Consider the following 20,144-nt stretch of genomic DNA (forward strand, 5'->3'; position numbering starts at 1 on the left):
TCAACTGGCCAGTTGAACATATTATATTATAGAGCTATTAAAAATAAAACATAATTTGGCTGAGTCGTAATAAAAAAAATAATTTATATTAACCGCAAAACATCTCTCTGCAGCGTGCATATTCGACTGTACCTTCATGCACCACATAAAAAAAAATGTGTATAAAACTAGAAAATAAAAAATATTATTTGAATAAATAATTTTTGATCACCAGTGTAGTGAAGTCCGTACCATTGTACCATTCCATATGATAATTATGACAAGTTATATTCAGGCTGAGTAGTCTGTATATAACTTATTTCATATTTCAATCCATCATTTCATTTTTTACACTAAAAAGCATGAGTAATTAAACAATTCACACAATAATTAGCCGTAACAAATATTTTTAGTTGATATAGCATGTTACAAAATGTTATATAACATTTGTTGTCTCTTTTCTACAAACTGTTGAAGCAAGTCGTGAATATTAATTATGTGAGATCACGAAGCATTTTGGTGATAAATGGTATCAATAGGTATGAAATGTTGGAAAAAATTTAATGAGATTTTGAAAAAAAGATAAAATTTACAACAATTTGACAAAGACAACAAAAGTTATCTAACATTTTACATTAAGCTGTGTGGAAACACCAATAGAGGCGTTCTGTCAACTTGCAGTTTGCACAATAATAATATTACAGTGTTCCATAACCAACCATATAATAATGTCATTACTTTTTGTATCAAGTTCAAAGCTAAACGGCTTTTTTTATTATTACTACTACCACTTCTTAAGACTTTCACAACGTCAAACAAATAAAACATCTGCTATGATGCCAATGAAAAAGCGTTAATACATGACGTTTAGATCAAAGTGTTTTTATTACTTTTTGCGAAGTCACCTGACCTTACCCACCCTAGTATCATATTACCAAAACGTCTGACCCACCAAGAAGTAATACCAAAAATTTTAAATCAAGCATTCAGAAAATCAATTAACGTAGGTTTTACCACAACCTACACATCAATATAAGCAAATTAAATACAAACTCGCCCCTATCACCGCGGCACAAAGATGCAGACTTGGCATGCAGTCGACTGTGTAATATAAAATCCGTTTTTTCTTACGAATCCTAACATGTAAACAATATTGAATATTGTTGAATTTTGTTGATAATAAATGAAATGTTAGTTCAATTATACATCACTTTCGTGGTTAATAAAGGTTTTACTTTAAAAATAAACTTTTGACTAAGATTATTGCGTATTATAATCCAAATGTTCAATATTTAACGATTGACGAAGCATGTGGCGGATATTTTGCTGTATTTCTATTGACGGAGCGTGTTGTGAATTAATTTCTATTTTTTATTATTGATAATTAGGAGTTTATTTAGAATGTTTTACTTCCAAAGTAAAACATTTATATAAACCACGAAAGTAATTACTTTCGTTGCCTTTTGGGAAATTTTCCAAAAGGCCATTTTGATTTATATTGCTGTGTTTATACACAAGTAAACAATCTTGTCATGCCATTTTGTTTATACAAAATGGCATGACAAGATTGTTTACTTACTCCATTATTATGCTTATTGACTTGTAAGAAAAAATAAAATATAATACATACCTGTACAGAATTGTTAGCGTCCGGATGCATGGATATGTTTGGCACCGGGTGGTCCTGGTTCTCCAGCCACATGGGCGCCGACAGATAGGTCAATGACCCGCTGGTGTCCGGGTACAGGTCCGCGTGGTAGTCACGGTAGCTCTGTCAAAGATTTATTTATTAATTGGCGACATCCGAACAGTGGCGTCTAGCCATATGCTCCCGTGATGTCGTACGACGCCACTAAGGGACACACAACCTAGGCGACAGTAGCATTCCCAAGAAATGGCAAAAAACAAACAAGTTTAAACTCTTTTGCTGCTTGTGCTTATCTGTTACAATTTCTTAAGTGTTATGAAAAAAAAAAAACACCAAAGAAATGTCACAGACCTAATTCTTTCTGTAACATTTATATGGATGAAAAAACCCGTTTTCAAATTGCATCTCAAATCTCATAAAAAACATATAAAATGTTTTTTTATTCACAACCCCTTACCTTTCTGGGAACCTGGTACATGATGGGCACCACGGAGGAGCTGGTGAGTTGAAGCACTCTGTTCACTTCCGCTTCCATCACGCGGAGGGCACGTTTTGGCACCAAACATGCGCCTTTTGTCTGTTCCCCTGTAACCAATTTTACGAAGTTAAAAAAAAATCCCGACATTAGGCTGATGTAAAATAGCAATTAATGCAAGACAACAACGAGCGTGCAATGTGCCAGTGTCCACAAAAAAAAATCAATTTTTTTTTTGTTGTATTTTTTTTTGTTTGAGCAACATATGCAATCAGTCTTCCCTGACAGGCGTGCGAGGTGCTGCTCCCAATGGACCAGCCCATTCTCATTTTATTTAAATACTTATAGGATCCTAGTCAAAGATATCCCGTCGTTTTTTAAGCTAGATTTCCGGAATATAATAAACGTACCAGAGTGCCGCAGCCCCTCAATGAGATAAGGCTCCCGGTCCACGAGCTCCATGTACAGGATAGTGGTGTCTCCCTTCCCGGCCAGGAATAGCATGTTTGTGTCAGCATCGAACAGCGGCATCAGAATGCCGGTGGAGCAATCAAGTTCGAGTGTCTTCTGCGTCTGCGAGAGATTGCGCACGTCGCGAATCATGATTTGACGGAGCCGCGCCGAATCGAATCCTGACAACAATAATTAAATAGCAGTGAGGCCAACGTAGAGGTGAATTTGCAATGTGTTGCAATTTGTACACATTGCAAATTCACCCCTCTCACCGTCGCATAAAACTCCAAAGGCTTTGGCGTGTGGTTCCGCCCTTGGAAACTACATCCTCGTATGGATATCGACCTCGTATGATAGGCAACAATACTATTCACAATAAGGGTTGACGTTAGGCAAGCAACCAGCAGTAAAATCACAGTAATCACTAATCTTCAAAATACTAAGGTTTCATTCATTGGTGCTGAGGCTAAGGTTTATTTATTTTTTAATCCCGACATTAGGCTGATGTAAAATAGCAATTAATTAGCTGCTGCCATACTTCTCATATATACAACTGGAAACACGGGAAGATAAGAGAGATAGTAGTTGCAAACGTAAAAAATTGCGACATGAACCTCACTCTATAACAGCAGGCCTACCATCAATAGAACGATTCCAATGTAACTCAGTACAATTTAGAAACCTAAAATTAATTGCATTCATAACTTAACTAGACGGTACGAATTTGCGATGTAGATGAGTTTAGGTCCCAAAGTGGATCGCGTCAAGATCGCGTGGTACGCTCCCAGGTAAATTATTTCATAGATACTATGTTATTTAGAGAACTTATTCATGGATTCATTCACAATCGCTTACATCTACATATATATTAGTATATATAGTATACACCCTTGTCGAATATTGCGAAACCCAAGTTGAACATACAATATATATATATATATATTAGTTAGCTATATATATATATATATATATATATATATATAGCTAACTCAGGAAAGGAATAAATGAATTAAAGTGAAAATCTTGAAGTAGGATAAAATGAGGAAAATTTACCTGTAGTAAGAATCTTGTCCTGGTCTCCCAGCCAGACGATTCTGCTGTCCTTTATGTTCTGGTGGCTGTTGGCCACGTCGACCACTGCAGTTGGAGCCCTGGGGTCCACAATCCGCACCTTCTTGTCCTTGCAAGAGGTGGCCAGAAGCCTACCATCCTTCTTCCATGATGTTGATTGGATTACTTCCCCGTGGTCTCTGTTAACTGGAAAGAAAATACATTTATGAAAACTAGATTTTATCCGCTAGTAGCCTATGCCAACTTTCAACTCCACGCCAAAACTCCAATACTCTGTTTTTGATATGAAAGAAAAAAAACAAAAGAGACAAACATACTTGCATATTTATAATACTATCTCTTGCTTGCAAAATCCACTTGTGGTTGCCTATGTCCAAATTTCATCAAAATCAGTTCAGCGGTTTAGCTGTTTAAAGCGGACACTTTTTTATTTCCCGCAATGAAAAACCAGCAATATATACCGAATCCGCCACAGTTTGGCGAACTGTTAGACGACATTGTGGTACCGGCACTTACCAAAAGCTTCTTTCTGCTTAGTCAAGTCCCACAATGCTAGTTCGTGGCCAGATGACACGTGTATCAGACCATCGGCAACTGGATGGAAGCCGACGTTCTCTACTCGTCGCTGTTTCTGAGATAAAGTACACTCAGGGGTGGACAGAGACTCTCTGAGCCCTTCCTGTGGGATATGCCAAACTTTCACCTGTAAACAATGGCGTAGAATAAATAAAACTGGCCATTACTCGCGACTTCGTCTACGGAGAAGGTTTCTGTTTTTAATTATTGAAAATAAAATCTAGCCCATCAGACCCAGATTTTTTGGATTAAAAAAATTGCTATTTCATATCATAATCCATTTCCGTGCCAAAATCCATCTGTAGGCAGATTATAAGTGATATGTGTACAAACAAACAAGACAGGCAATAAATTTTAAATTATTTTTGAAGTCAATATACAATATTTTTGAAGAACCCGATAGAAATATATAAAGCCTATTTCTTATTTTGTTTAGTGTATGCGTGCAGGTAATGCAGCAAGTGAACATACAAATACTTGGCCTCATATTAATCAGTGCCTGTCCAGATGTTTATTTAACACTTTCACTTAACACTGATCAAAATGTGAACTTGTCTTCACTTAAAATAATTAGTTGCCTATGTTTTAAACTATGTCAGAAAAGGCAAAAACGATAACAATGTGAGTCAATTTGTTTGTTTAGTGATAAGTATAATGGTGACAAAAAAAAATTAGAGCATTAATTTCCTTGTTATGGATTACAAATATGTATTGTGTGTTGACTTCAAATCAGCAAAGTTAGGTATTAGGTAATTAGAGAAGGAATTGATTGGGGTGATGAAATTAATGAGAAAAAATCCATTGTATTTATTTTTGTTACATTTGACCCACTGGTCATAGTGGTTTTAAGAATTTGTTATCTACTAATAGTGCCTGCCAGCAATTTTGTTTGTGTGCAGTTGCATAAGTAAAATATTTCTTATTACAAATTCCCAAGGTGTGGTGTGGCTAAATTATTTGTAGACAGGTCCATTCACTGTCTCCCATTTGAAGTTATGACACAATCTTATCAGAACATTAGGTGCATTCTTCCTGTCAATCTCATATAGATAGTTTATCACATATAGGTTTTGTCATTTGTGTGCATGCGATAAATAAACACAATAGGAGTCACCTATTGTGTTTATTTATTCAATAAAATGTTAAAATATCATATGTATGCTATGATTTTTGTTTAAAGATGGTATTAAATAAAATGTTAACAGTAAAGAAAATCCTAACAAAAAATACAGACTAATTAAAAAAATATATCTGTTTTATCTCATGACAATTTTTTAAATCAAGTTGTTTTTATTTTATTTTTTATTTGCAAAATGTATTAAGCACAGTTCTTTTTTAAAATGTATTATGTAGCTCACAGAATCAACAGCTGTCAATTTGTCTCTAGTAAAGGTAACTCACTCGTGTAGTTCAGCATCAATTGAATCTAGCAACAAAGTCTCACAGAAACCATCTCAATAATTCAGTAGACTAGACTAAATTTCAGATTTTATTTATGCTTTGGAAAGTAAATATTATGCTCTGATACACATGTGGTACAGACACTGCACATAGCTAAAATAAAATTGCTCATATTGTGAAAACAGTTCATGACTTTGTGACGAAATTCTTTGATGTTCTGTAAAATGTCAGTAGGTATACATGTGAAGTTTAACTCAAAAACAAAATTTTTCCTATTACATAGAATGTTAAGAGTAAGAATTCACTTACAAAGCCCTATTCACAAAATAAAAAAATTGCTCACCAACGAATCTTGTGATCCAGTTAGCAGAAGGCCATCATGGAACGGAGAAAACTCCATGTCAGTTATAGTATCGGAGTGAGCATGGAGCAACGGCATAGTCTTACTCTTCCTCCCACAGTCGTCGAGGGGCAGCACGGCAAGACTAGACCCCACATGTTCCCAATTAAAGGCCATGAAAGCCGCCGATGCACAGATATTGTTCCCATATGTCTGATATGAACCAACACATATATCCCGGATACATGCTTCAGGCTTCGGCACGATTGGCGCCGCATTTTTATATTTCGAAGCTTTGAACCGCCACGCCATATTTATCCACTTTATAAATATTAATCAGTCTTTTATTGGAATGTAGAATCAGCAATGCAATCTGAAAAGATTGAAGATAATATTTTGAAACAATGTATTGACTTGAATTCCGGCAAAAAGGCAAGGTTGTTTTATATTTTTAATTATGGAATTAAGTTACAAAATCATTTGCCTTAGCAAGAATGTACATTTTCACAGCAGCAAGACAGGATGCAAAATTTTATCACAGAAAAGTATTTCTAACAGTTAAATATTTTTTATAGTGCTAGTGATACTCTTATCTTACTAAAAATACAGAACGATTCCTAACTCATAACATGAGCACCACATATTTATTTAAAAATGCTAATTATTCCGAAAACACCTTTGTTTTGAATATCTAGACCGGGTGGTGTGCCGGAAATGGCCTTAATTTCTTATTACGCTTAATAGGATCACCGAACAATTGTTACCTACATTTAGTAATGTTTCGATTAAATATCTTTAATCACTTTACTTACCTTTTCTCGTACAAAATATCCCAAATCCCGATTTCTTCAGACACTCCCCCTATACGTCCGCCATTTCAAAACGACATTAGTGTTTCGAGTTTTGTTTCGATCGATAATATTAGGAAACGTCACTCACAAAAATTTTATTCGATTCGTTTTGTTTGTAAACTCTATATCGATATTTATTGACGAAAAATACTAATGTTCAAAAGAACTTACACAATGTTCATTGAAAGTAATATTGATTTGATTATCTTGTATGCTACATAAATTTTAATATTCTTGTTTTTCTTTGTATAATAACGAAATCATTTTATATAACCGATTTGCGTAGTTCGTCACTACTTCACGTTCCATTTCAAGTGTAATCAATCAAGGTACCATTGTTAGTATTTTTTTAATTTGTTTCTATTTCTATAAATAAAACCAACACATACCGAAAGTGATCATTTATTTATGCGAGTATTACAATAATTCCGTTTCTTTGGTAAGAAATAAATATAAGAAATAGCAAGATTCATGTTTAAAATATCAGATTAAAATACGGATTTTCTTGTATCATCAAAGATCACGGATTTACAATAAATATGAGGCATAAAATAAAATTTCTTTTCAATGCACATAACATTCACATATGCTGTGCCTAGACAGGAACACCTTATTTTTCATTATTATATTCAAATCACTTTTTTTACCAACGTTTTCTACCAACAGCATTCTCTACCAACTTTTTGGAAAATAAATTACACCATAAGGTTTGTAAAACATAGCTGATGCCTGTGACAAATAATTTTTTATGAAAATAATACATCTGTCTCTGTCGTTCACATTTCGAATGTATCGGTCCATCCTGCTGTCACACGGGTCTAGCTATATTTTACACACTATAAGGAGACGAGTTGTAAGTATAATAAATCTATCAATAGGTTAATCGTAACTTACGCTTATGTGACGTCGCCGAAAATTATTAGTAGTCTTACGAGACACTGTCTGGAAAAACATATTTTATTGGCAATTTTGGCATTACATTATAATTCAAGGTGCTCAATAAATGTAGGAACTGTATTTGCTTCCAAAGCATGACACTTTATTGCACTTTCCAAATAAACAATTAAAACATTTTAAAAAAATCACGTCATGTGCTGTTAAATTATTTAGTGTGATGTTATTATTAAAAAAAAACATTGAATCTCCCAAAAATAGACACCTAAAACAATTATAATAAATATAACATTAATTCTAGTATAAAATTAACGATTAGCTAAAATACTTCTTGATCAACACAAATATTATTATGTACTTCGTATAAATTTTTATTATTGCTAAATCAAAGATTTGAAAGTGTTATTTACAACCAAAATCCTGTTTATAAATCATGGACATATAAAACAAGATGGGTATATCCTATATACATAGACAGAGGAAACCCTTTCGGCCAGTTGCGAAAAAAAAATTCTTCGCAACTACTCGAAACTTGCAATAAAATAAATTTAATTAACGGTATTTCACCCATCTAATTTTATTCATCAAATATATTTTTTTAATGCCAAACAAGTACAAGTAATAGTCTATCCGATTTGGCTGACGCCGACCGACCGATAGAAAGAGACGTACATACATATTTAATAGAAAAGCAAAGCGGTGCTGCTTCTCTTTCTTTTGTATCCTTCCATCCCCTTCTGTCAGTAGTTCGGCGTCTGTCAAAACGGATAGAGTCTATTACAGTCTGTCAAGAAAGAGAAAAAAAAACGGATTTTTAACGAACTACATTTTTTGGCAATGCAATACCAAATAGGATGATCAGCATTGGTTGATAACGACCAAGTGTTGCCAGCCAACAGGTGACAGCGCCCTCATTTATTTCCTTCACTTTCTTGATAGAATGTACAAATTTAAATGTTAGAAAATAATCACTCAATCACAGTACAACAACATTGTCTAGTTAACCTTTCCACATTGCAGCTAAAGCCACTTAACAATAGCGGATAAAGACCTGCGACTATCTCTTTCTCACTCTCACACAATTCTCTACAGTTAGGTGGTTTAAAATTCTAGAAAATTCTGAGGATATGACAGAGAAAAAAATAATTCGTCTTATAACAACTGAACAAATATTACCAAAGTAAATAAATACAGCAGGTCATTCACGTTCCTAAGAATCATTCCTAAGTATGAATATTAATTTTCATATGTATGTAGCAAGGTGTAGGTCAAAATCCGCTAAATAACGAATCAACTAGCATAGTCACTACTAAGTATGACAAATATAACAAAATTGCTACAGCACAATTACTAAATTAAAGCGTCTACTCACTTTGCAATTTAATTTACTATCTATCGCTGCAACTTGTTAAATGAAAAAGAGATGAATGCATGTGATAGAAAAGGAAGTCCTTACTTCTCTTTCTCTCATATACCTGCATTTGTTTCGGTAGCAGACAGATTGCAATGTGTGTAAACGATTTTACAGGTGTTGCCATAACGCCACGACACGATGAGATGAAAGTGAGTACCTACTGGACAAGGAACCAAAGAGTAACTTAATTATACCAAAGACAAATGAATCCTTAAAGAATAGCCAACACAAACACGCAATTACTATTTGTTAAATTCATTCGTCTCTGTTTACCCTAAAAAGTATAAATTCATGATTCAATTAAATTTATACAATACAAACTGTGTCAAATTAAAATTAATTAAATATACCTACTTAGTGAGAAACATCAGTTTATGTCCTTAAATTAACTTAACATTTAATCTGAGTTCGTTTTCACTCAGAGCTTTATTAAAAATGCTATACAAAATATTTAAAAATGCAAAAACTAAAATATATATATGTGATGTATGTAGGTTAGTTTATAATAAATGGTGGGGGGTAGTCTAAGTAGCTTGGTTGTGAGATGTCATTTTATAAACCAGTCCGGAATAAATGCTTGTTACGTACGCCCGTGTTTCAGTTAGCTCCGCGACACCGTTATCCCTCAGGACTATCGACCGCTATATCACATTGGCGAACGAGGATTAGTACCAATATTTACGCGTGCAGGTTAGACATCGCAATTATGTCGATTGGTAAAGTGCGGGAGTTCGACGTGAAGAACGGGGCGTGGTCGTCCTACGTGGACAGGCTCGAGATGTACTTTACAGTGAACAGTGTGAAAAATGAACTCAAAGTGCCTACTTTAATTGCGGTAATGGGTGACGAAGCTTACGAACTATTATCGAATCTAGCCAGCCCTAAGAAACCAGCGGAACTAAGCTACGAGTGTGCGGTCAGATTATTACGTAATCACCTCCAACCGACCCCGTCGGCACTGGCAGAGCGGTTCAGATTTCGGCAGAGAAGGCAAGCGGCGGACGAGAATGTGGCAAGCTACGTGGCGGAATTAAAAAAGTTGACACGCTATTGTAAGCTGGGGGACGGATTAAACGAAAACCTTCGGGATCAATTCGTGTGCGGCTTGAGGAGTGATCTCATCCGGCAGAGGTTATTTGCAGAGGATGACACGCTCACGTTTACTAACGCGGTGAAGTTAGCCAGCTCATTAGAAGCCGCGGAACGCGACGCAGCTGCGGTTGACGCGACAGGAGCCGCAAGCCGGGAGCTATCGGCGGATGTGCATGCTCTGGCGGTCAGCAGCGGCAAGCAGCGGCGGGAGCCACGGGCGGCGGGCCGAGCCGGGCGCGGTACACATGGAGGAGCGGGAGCGCAGCGGGCGGAGGTCGCCGGAGCGAACCTTAGCGGCAACAAGATTGCGAGGAGTGGCAGTCGGGATACACACAGTGGACAATGTTATAGCTGTGGGGGAGTGGGCCATTATCGGGAAGAGTGTCGATTTAACCAATACACCTGTAGCAAGTGCAAGCGGGTGGGGCACCTCAGGCGTGTGTGCCCGGACCAGAGGCAGGGGCGAAGAGCAGCTGTACACTATGCCGCAGGAGAGGAGGAGCCAGAGGACGAGAATCTGGACAGTTGCGGGGAGGATTTTCACCACTTATGCCTGAACGATTATAAGGCGGTGAGTGTGCCCGTTGTCATAGAAGGTCATACAATTTATATGGAAGTGGATACTGGTACGGCTGTATCCTGTATAAGCCGAGGAACTTATAATAAATATTTAAAACATTTAAAGATTGAGGCTAGCAACGTCATTTTAAACTTTTACGATGGTTCTAAGCTTAAGCCACTAGGTGTCATTAGACCAACTGTGAATTATAAGGGTGTTCATAATAATTTAGAGTTATTTATTATCGATGGAGGGACGACCTCACTGTTAGGACGGCAGTGGTTATCAGAATTAAAAATAAAGTTACCAATGTTTACAAATTGTAATAATATGATAGGTGCAGATAAGAGCCATATACAAATGGATCATGAGTTGAAAAAATTGTTCAACAGATATAAGGAATTATTCAGCGGAGGTTTGGGCACATACACGGGGGGCAAGGCGACTCTGAGGGTTCGGGAGAGCGCGGTACCGGTGTTCCACCGCGCGCGGCCGCTGCCGTACGCGCTGCGCGACCGCGTCGACGCGCAGCTCGATCAGATGCTGCGCGACGGCGTCATCGAGCCCGTCGACTGCTCCGAGTGGGCCTCACCTCTCGTACCGGTAAGCAAGGCTGATGGTTCCTTGAGAATTTGTGCTGACTACAAAGCTACAGTCAACCCGGCGCTTGTGGTAGACCGCTATCCGTTGCCAAAAGTAGACGATTTGCTGGTAAGGTTAAGTGGGTCACAGTTTTTCTCAAAAATTGATTTATCTCAGGCCTATAATCAGGTTTTGTTAGACGAAACGAAAAATCTCACCGTTGTGAATACCCATAGAGGCCTGTATAGGTATAATAGGCTGGTGTATGGCTTAGCATCCAGCGCCGGGATTTTTCAACGAATAATGTGTAATTTATTAAATAATATCCCTAACGTCGAAGTATTTTTAGATGACGTCATAATAGGGGGCCAAACTAAAAGGGATCACTTGCAAGCTGTTGAAGCTGTATTTAGTAGGTTGCATAAATATGGACTAAAGTTAAAAAGTAATAAATGCGTATTTTTAGTTAACGAAGTACGTTATTTAGGTTATATTTTAAATAGGGATGGTATAAGAACGGATCCAGAAAAAATTCAAGCCATTACCAAAATACCTCGACCAAGCTGTGTAACAGAGCTGCGTTCGTTTTTAGGTTTAGTAAATTTTTACGCAAAGTTCGTTAAGAACATGAGCACAAAGTTAGTTCCCTTATACGAATTACTTAAAAAAGGTTGTACATGGAATTGGTCACAGCAGTGTGAACAAGCGTTCACAGAGGTTAAACGACTTTTGGTTAGCGCGGAAGTTTTGATGCACTATGATCCTAGTCTGCCGCTCATAGTGACCTGCGACGCGAGCGCGCGGGGCGTGGGGGGCGTGCTCTCGCAGCCGAGTAGGTGCGGCGGCCGCGAGCGCCCGGTTGCCTATGTATCGCGCACGCTCAACGATGCCGAGAGAAATTATTCTCAGATACATAGGGAAGCACTTGCTATTATATTTTCTGTTAATAAATTCCACCAATATTTGTACGGTCGTCGTTTTACCCTACGCACCGACCATAAGCCTTTGGTATCGATACTCGGACCACATACAGGGATACCTACCATGGTAGCTAGTCGGATGCAACGCTGGGCAATAATATTATCGGCTTATTCGTACGATATCGAGTACGTGCGCACCGACGAGAACGGAGCGGACGGGCTGTCGCGGCTACCTGTGGCCGCCGGCGGTAAACAGATGAGTCATGCGTCTAGTAATGCACCGGCGCCCGAGCAAACGTATTTACATTTTATTCAACAGGAACTATTGTTAGACTATAATGTTATTAAAAGTAAAACGTCGCGTAATCCGCTTCTCGCTAAAGTTTTGAGTTATTTACGAGACGGATGGCCGTCGGATTGTGAGATTATGAGTATGAAGCCGTATTTTAATCGTAAAGACGGGTTATACGAAGAGTTAGGGTGCGTTATGTGGGGTCATAGGCTGGTAGTACCGGACGAGTGTAGGGAGAGGGTACTACGCATGATTCACGAACCCCATATGGGAATAGTAAAATCGAAAGCTTTAGCTCGCAGTTATGTGTGGTGGCCGGGGGTGGACGAGGACGTGGAGCGGTTGTGTCGGGAGTGCGCGGTGTGTGCCTCGCAGGCGGACGCGCCGCCGCGCCAGACCCCGCGAATGTGGCCCTGGCCAAACCGGCCCTGGTCTAGAGTTCACTTAGATTTCCTAGGACCAATTTTTGGCAAAACTTACCTGGTTTTAGTCGACGCCATGTCTAAATGGATAGAAGTTTGTCAGGTTTCTAGCACAGCGGCAACTGGGACTATAGGAAAGATTAGCGAATTATTCAGTAGATGGGGTTTACCTAAACAGATAGTTACAGACAACGGACCGCCGTTTTTTAGCGCGGAATTCGCTAATTTTGTGAGTAGCCAGGGTATTGAACACATATTTTCGCCACCGTACCATCCGGCTTCAAACGGTTTAGCGGAAAATGCTGTAAAATCGTTAAAAAGAGTTATTAAAAAAGCTAGTGCGGAGAAACAAGACATAGATAAAGCCTTGTGTACGTTTTTGTTGCATTATAGGAATACTGAGCACTCGACAACTGGGGAAAGCCCGGCTATGTTGTTACTAGGCAGACGGTTACGTACAAAATTAGATGCACTGAAACCGAATAGGGAGGGTAAAGTCAGGGAAGCGCAGCAACGTCAAAAGGTAGCGGCAAAAGGAAGTAATAGGGAGCTTAGGCCAAATGAAACCGTATGGTATAGGCAGTACTTAAAGTCACAGAAGTGGGCATCGGGCCAGGTGGCCGAGTGCGTCGGGCCTAGTAACTATAAGATCAGGGATAAGCATGGGGAGGTCTTACATAGGCATATCGATCAACTGAGACGGAGGACGGGTGGACGTTCATCGCTCGCTTGCCCTGATACAGAATTTAATACCAGCCAAAACGAGTCTAGCACAAATTCTGAACCACAGATAGCCTTGCCGGATGCGGGGGATGCGGCCCAATCGGAGGAGATAAACGACGAAGCCGGGAAGGCTGAGACGCCCCTTAAAGGGTCGGTAGTCAGTGGGTTGAACAGGAGGGATGCTCCTGCGTCTCCCGAGTTCCAGGACGCCTTGCCAACTGTGACTACACCACCTCCTAGTCGTCCTGTACGACAGTGTAGGTTAAGGAAAATGTAATTAAGTTTAAGGGAAATTTTATGTTACTTTTATATTTTAGATTTAAGTTAGTTTAAATGTAGCAAAGGGGTTTTGTACGTAAGGGTTGATTGATGTGGGGGAATGTGATGTATGTAGGTTAGTTTATAATAAATGGTGGGGGGTAGTCTAAGTAGCTTGGTTGTGAGATGTCATTTTATAAACCAGTCCGGAATAAATGCTTGTTACGTACGCCCGTGTTTCAGTTAGCTCCGCGACACCGTTATCCCTCAGGACTATCGACCGCTATATCACAATATACAACTTCGTTCACATACAAATTATATAATACAGAAAAATTCCTTATCCGACATTCCAATATGTACATCATGTTGATAAAATCTAGTGTTGGTCAAATCTAGTGTTAACTTTGATATGCAAAATCGTGGTTCTGATCACTATACCTACATTATATCGAAGGAATTGACTTTAAAAGATAATTTATGATGTATGAAAAATAACTGAATTTACTTCGTTCACTATCTATATTAATAAGTTTATACAACTTGATGAGGCTGATATTGTATGAAGGAACAAAGGGATAACTTATAATAGCATTCCCATAGAGAGAAGAGGCAGGCGACCGGTCGTAAAATCACAGCCGTATCTTCAAAGTTTTTGTTTTTTGCGGACCCGGACAAACGAGAACACGCGAGTTTGAGAAAATATGTTTTGGATTGCATGACTCTGGAACTACCGGACTGATTTGATTGAATATTTTATTTCAACATAAGAATACTGTATTTGTATATTTTTTTATATTAAATTATTATATACTATTATTATTGAAAAATACAATCGCAAAACTAAAACACATTCCTAGAACATAGAACAATAAATTCAGTTAATTTATCAGATCTTATAATAAATGAGTGAACTAAATCGTGGCGTTGATGGCAACACTAAGGGTCTCTGTTTCACTGCTTACTGACAAAATAAATTATCTGACAGATAGCATATATGTATGTAACATATTGAACAGATAGCGTTAAATATTGTGTTCGATAGAGCTAACTGGCAAACAACATCAGGCAGATTTATCTAGCAGTTAGTTTATCTGTCAGAATAAAATATTATATTTTATCAGAAAGTGTTGAAACAGGCTCTAAAGCTCATAAAAGCGAGTGGAATGTCTTCTATACTATGAAATACAGTTCGATCTTAATTCGTTATTCGCCTTATTTGTGGAAACACCATAATATTCTTTATGGCAACACCTACCTTTGCTAATAAGAGCACAACCCTGTTTTGAGATCAACTTAAAAAAAAACAAGCCTACACATTACATTGAATTTTGAAATAAATTCTCTTTAATTTCACAATTATGTTTGTAGTAAAAATAAAAAATAAAAATCTCAAATATTTATGGAAATCCGGCATATTTGCCTGCACTTGGGTAATAAAATCCGCAGATAAAGCATGACGTATTTATCCCTTACGGGGTAGACAGAGCCGAGAGTTGCGAAACTCGAATGCCAAGTTTAGGTCAGTGGACTTATTCGTGGAATTGAGATTATATAGTAACAAGTTGCTTGGCCATCGCCTATGAGAAGAATCTCTAGTTTATAGCCCAATTTTATAGAACCCAAGTCCAATAATTTGCCAAATAAACTTAGGAATTGATAGACTTGCATCATAAACTAGCTTTGCTTCGGGGCTTCGCTCCTGTGGGAATTTTGGGATAAAAAGTACCCTATGTATTTTTCCAGGTTATATTTTACCCGTGTACCAAAATTTCATAACAATCCGACCAGTACATTTTGCGTGAAAGAGTAACAAACATACATACATGCATACACACATCCTCACAAACTTTCGCATTTATAATATTAGTACGATAATAACAAAAAATAAATTACACTCACAAGCCAGCTACAGACGTAAATGGTGCCCCCACTAGGCGAAAGCTTAATATCAATGAGATAAATCTCCACACCAACTAGATCCGTTAATTCAATAGATTTCCATACGAATCACGGGTCAAGTTAGAATGGGTATGTAATAAATTCGTTCTTAGCGCAGACAACATGAGGTGTCGCCTACAGATGTCGTTTTCCCGTTGATTGGTCCTAAACTGCCATCGTACTTCGGAAGCTCCTTGCATTTCGCTTGCTGGAAATAGATAAATAGTTTTCAAAAACAAAATCAAATCATTCACCAATTAGGCCTCCACAGGTACTGTTTCACGTCATATTCTAAATTGAATTCATATAAAATAGGACTGGATTTAAAAAATCAGGAATCGAACTCTTCATTATTATTTATTCATTTAATTTTCAACATTTATTTAAAACCATGCGTGAAATGTTCAATATAACCATTTGAATTTCATAAATTTTAAATTATATATCAATACGGAAGGTTGATTTACAACCCCGGTTTAAAACCTCTAACCAATTTATAGTTAACTGTAGCATGATAAATCCGAGTCAAGGTGAAGGATGACCATAAATGTCGGCCTTTATACAACAACTGCCAAATAAGGAAACATGGATCATATATTCACACCAACACAGTAGAGCCAAAGGGGGAAATGCGAGTTTGCATTTTCACTCTCATCATCGAATCTATTTGAAATGAGGGCACCAATGACATTGCAGTGAGGTTGTTGTTGCGTCACAATGGCGCAATGTGATTGGTTCGCTCATTTTCATGATATCATTTTATCAACACTTTAATACCGTTAATATTAAACTTGTAAAAGGATTTTGTACCGAAAGACACATACATTATCTACTTCGAAAAATATACTAGATTTTATTATTAAATTATATTTTATTTTATTTGACGACCTCGGTGCCGCAGTGGTAGTGTTTACCTCTGAACCGAGAGGTCCCGGGTTCGATCCCCGGTCGGGTCATGATGGAAAATGATCTTTTTCTGATTGGCCCGTGTCTTGGATGTTTATCTATATATGAATATGTTATAAAATATAGTATCTTTGAGTTAGTATCCCATAACACAAGTCTCGAACTTACTTTGGGGTTAGCTCAATCTGTGTGAATTATCCTAATATATTTATTTATTTATTTACCTCCATGAGTTCTACAGCTATCTCCATGAAGAGCCTCTCGACATTCTCGGCCTCCTTGGCGGACGTCTCCAGGAAGTACATGCCGTGGCGCTGCGCGAAGTCCTCGCCGATATGCCTAGGGATCTCCCTGTCTTCTCTATCTGTTTTGTTACCTGTGACAAGTCAAGGTAAACCTTCATATGTGCTGTTCCACAAGAAGAAATACCTCATGAAGGGCAGTCACTTATTCATATGCATTCTATATTAAAAACTAACAGCCCATCCTTGACAACCTCGGTGGCGCAGTGGTAAGATTCTTGCCACTGAACCGAGAGGTCCCGGGTTCGATCCCCGGTCGGGTCATGATGGAAAATGATCTTTTTCTGATTGGCCCGGGTCTTGGATGTTTATCTATATATGTATATGTTATAAAAATATAGTATCGTTGAGTTAGTATCCCATAACACAAGTCTCGAACTTACTTTGGGGCTAGCTCAATCTGTGTGATTTGTCCTAATATATTTATTTATTTATTTTTATTATCCTGGCTTCGCTCCGGTAAAACCGTAATAAATTACACACTTAAACCTTGCAATAGCAAACCACTTCAAGAAAGTTGTTGTGTGCGTTTCATGTCTGTATTGACCACGACCCTCAGCCATAAGGAATATGACTATGAAGATTAAGAACTTCTTAGACCTTATTGATTCCTTTTATCTTCTCTGTCTCCGATGCCAGGTCTGGTATTTTGTCCCTCCCCATTTACTGTTTCGTATGTCCCGTACCCCACACGTATCCAATCGCAAGTCCTTATTACATAAGTAAATATTGTTTCTAACAAGTTTATTCGTTAGACAAATTTAAAAAAAACCTAACTATATTCATTTCGCTAAAACTTTGGAACAGATTTTCATGAAACATGGCTAAGAAAAATTGGTTCATCCGTTGGGGACGAAGATGCCACAGACAGATAAATACACTAGACAGATACACTAGAGGAAAAAAGAAACTAGGGATAAAATTATCTAGACACAAAAAAAACTAAATGAGAATCAGTTCATTGTTTGGGAGCTAGATGCCACAGACAGATACACAGATAGCCACATGAAAATTATAACACCCCTCTTTTTGCGTCAGGGGTTAAAAAATATTTATGAATCCCCAACTCACCAACCAATATCCTAAGCACCTTGTTATTGGCATACTCCTCAATCTCCCGCAGCCAGTCGGGCAGACAGTCAAATGTGGGCTGGCAAGATATGTCATACACTAAGATCAAAGCGTGCGCCGATCTGTAGTAGCTTTGTGTTATCGATCTGAACCGTTCCTGACCAGCTGTGTCCCAGATTTGAAGCTGTAATGAAAATATATTTACAAAACTACTAACCCATGTGCACTTCCTTTTTATATGTAATAGTCCAATAGTCCGAACATAAAACAATCTTCAGAGTACTTATCATTCAATTTTGTTAAAAATAAATAGAACATTAGTTCAAACCTACTCTGAAATATGACATTTATTAATCACAAAAGTAAATGTCCTAAAAAGTCTATTTTAATTTATATTGCTGTTAAGCTGAAGTATGTTTTGTCACTATCACACTTTACAAATATTTGACATTGACAGAACGAGACAAAACATGCTTTAGCTTAAAGTATGCTTTTTTATGAATAACATATCTAATATTATTATATTAAATATAATATTTATATTGAATATATATAATATTCTGCCCTACACAATAGATTTTTAGTCAAAGTGCCCGTGTGTAATGGATGCTGAACATAGTGTTGAGCAGTCCAATATCACAGGTGGCTAAATCCATTTATATCTTGTGGACAAGCATTATGAAAGCTAGTTAAGTTTATATTAGAGATCCTCCATGAGGCTGACATAATCACACAAAGTGCACTAAAGCCTTGTCAAAAATTTAGAAGAAAAAAAAATTAATAACAAGATTTGTAAGAAAAAATGGAGATACCTTGGGCATTAAATTGGGTTAAAGAAAATATTGAGTGGGCCCTGTAGAAATGACACAAACAGAACAAGCCAATGGTTATATTTTGTTTTAAACAGTATCTGTTTATTATATTAAAAGTCTTTATATTAGTAACAGGTAAATTTCCATTTCTTTTACAGAAAATTTTCAGAACAATCCAAATACAACTAGTGTAAAATCAAAGGAATAAAAATGAATTTGCAATATATATTCAAAATTCATAAAAACAGAAAAATATATTCAAATTCAAGAGAGAATTTATATCTTGCAAAGTATGCTTAAACACATCTAAAAATATAATTGTGGTAAACAACACCATAACATTTGGACAAACATACTCAATTCAAATTTATTCATGGAATCATTAAGTAAGTGTATCATAAAACTTCAATTATGATAATGTTACTTCACTGAATAAAATTAGAATTATGTGAGTGGAGGATGTGAAAAACATATGGTTTGTCAAAACAATAGCTCAATTCAAGAAAATGATGCAATAGGAAGAGCCAAAATAATGCAGCGTTTACCTTCACTTTCTCGCCATCTACTTCTACGGTCTTGATCATAAAGTCTACGCCTATTGTTGCGCCCTGACCTGGCGGAAACAATCCTTGCGTGAACCTTCTCACTAGGCAAGTTTTGCCCACCCCAGCATTACCCACTAACACCACTTTAAAGAGAAACTTATAATCCTCCATTTCGAGCACCAAATCACATTCGGAAGTGTTATACCAAAAGAAATACTTGAAATAAATAACAATAAATTATCTTCGTTCACTGTTACGCTTTGTTGAATTGACAGTTGATTATTTTACAATAGAATCTGATATAACATCAATAAGATTATTTTACAATCAAAACCACATTATAGATTAGATAAACTTAGATAAATACAAATATCATATCAAAGCATGTAGTCCAAAACAATGAAAAAATATATGAAGTTTATGAAGCGAAAAGATATCGACGTCGTTCGTTCGTCAACTTCAATGAACATTTGTGAAGATAGCTTCTAATTTCAAAAATTGTGTTATAATTCTTTTATATATAAATCAGTTTGTGGAATTGAATTAACTGAGAAACATAAAATAATTGACAGAGGGGAAATTACTTTCATACGTGCGAAACCAACAAACTTTCTAGT

The 20,144-nt window shown here is 37.1% G+C and overlaps 2 protein-coding genes across 3 annotated transcripts in view; both read right to left on the bottom strand.

Annotated features, from left to right (window-relative positions):
* Positions 1-6,907, bottom strand: part of pod1 (pod1 coronin) — a 29,136-nt gene extending 22,229 nt beyond the window's left edge. For both annotated transcript variants that reach the window (XM_053760223.1, XM_053760221.1), the window contains exons 1-7: positions 6,756-6,907; positions 5,947-6,316; positions 4,143-4,329; positions 3,609-3,812; positions 2,513-2,734; positions 2,085-2,212; positions 1,610-1,750 (exon numbers count right to left, since the gene is read on the bottom strand). In XM_053760223.1, the coding sequence (XP_053616198.1) occupies positions 1,610-1,750; positions 2,085-2,212; positions 2,513-2,734; positions 3,609-3,812; positions 4,143-4,329; positions 5,947-6,255 (1,191 nt within the window). In that variant the 5' untranslated portion in view covers positions 6,256-6,316; positions 6,756-6,907. The remainder of the gene's footprint in view (positions 1-1,609; positions 1,751-2,084; positions 2,213-2,512; positions 2,735-3,608; positions 3,813-4,142; positions 4,330-5,946; positions 6,317-6,755) is intronic.
* Positions 6,908-15,764: 8,857 nt separating this feature from the next.
* Positions 15,765-19,995, bottom strand: LOC128678532 (ras-related protein Rab-30-like). The gene is made up of 4 exons (XM_053760101.2): positions 19,528-19,995; positions 18,171-18,354; positions 17,022-17,173; positions 15,765-16,099 (listed from the first exon to the last, which is right to left on the bottom strand). Exons 1-4 carry the CDS (start codon positions 19,696-19,698, stop codon positions 16,001-16,003), a joined length of 606 nt encoding a protein of 201 aa, XP_053616076.1. The 5' UTR covers positions 19,699-19,995; the 3' UTR covers positions 15,765-16,000.
* Positions 19,996-20,144: the final 149 nt, after the last annotated feature.

Source organism: Plodia interpunctella, chromosome 20, assembly GCF_027563975.2.
Source record: "Plodia interpunctella isolate USDA-ARS_2022_Savannah chromosome 20, ilPloInte3.2, whole genome shotgun sequence".
Taxonomy (NCBI): domain Eukaryota; kingdom Metazoa; phylum Arthropoda; class Insecta; order Lepidoptera; family Pyralidae; genus Plodia; species Plodia interpunctella.

What these genes read in the sequence shown, in the direction of transcription:
- LOC128678532 (XM_053760101.2), bottom strand. Translation starts at nt 19,698, where the DNA reads ATGGAGGATTATAAGTTTCTCTTTAAAGTGGTGTTAGTGGGTAATGCT. An exon ending in TAGATGGCGAGAAAGTGAAG is followed by an intron (nt 18,355 to 19,527) that starts GTAAACGCTGCA and finishes TTTTCATTACAG; the next exon opens with CTTCAAATCTGGGACACAGC. An exon ending in TAGCTGTAGAACTCATGGAG is followed by an intron (nt 16,100 to 17,021) that starts GTAAATAAATAA and finishes ATCTATTTCCAG; the next exon opens with CAAGCGAAATGCAAGGAGCT.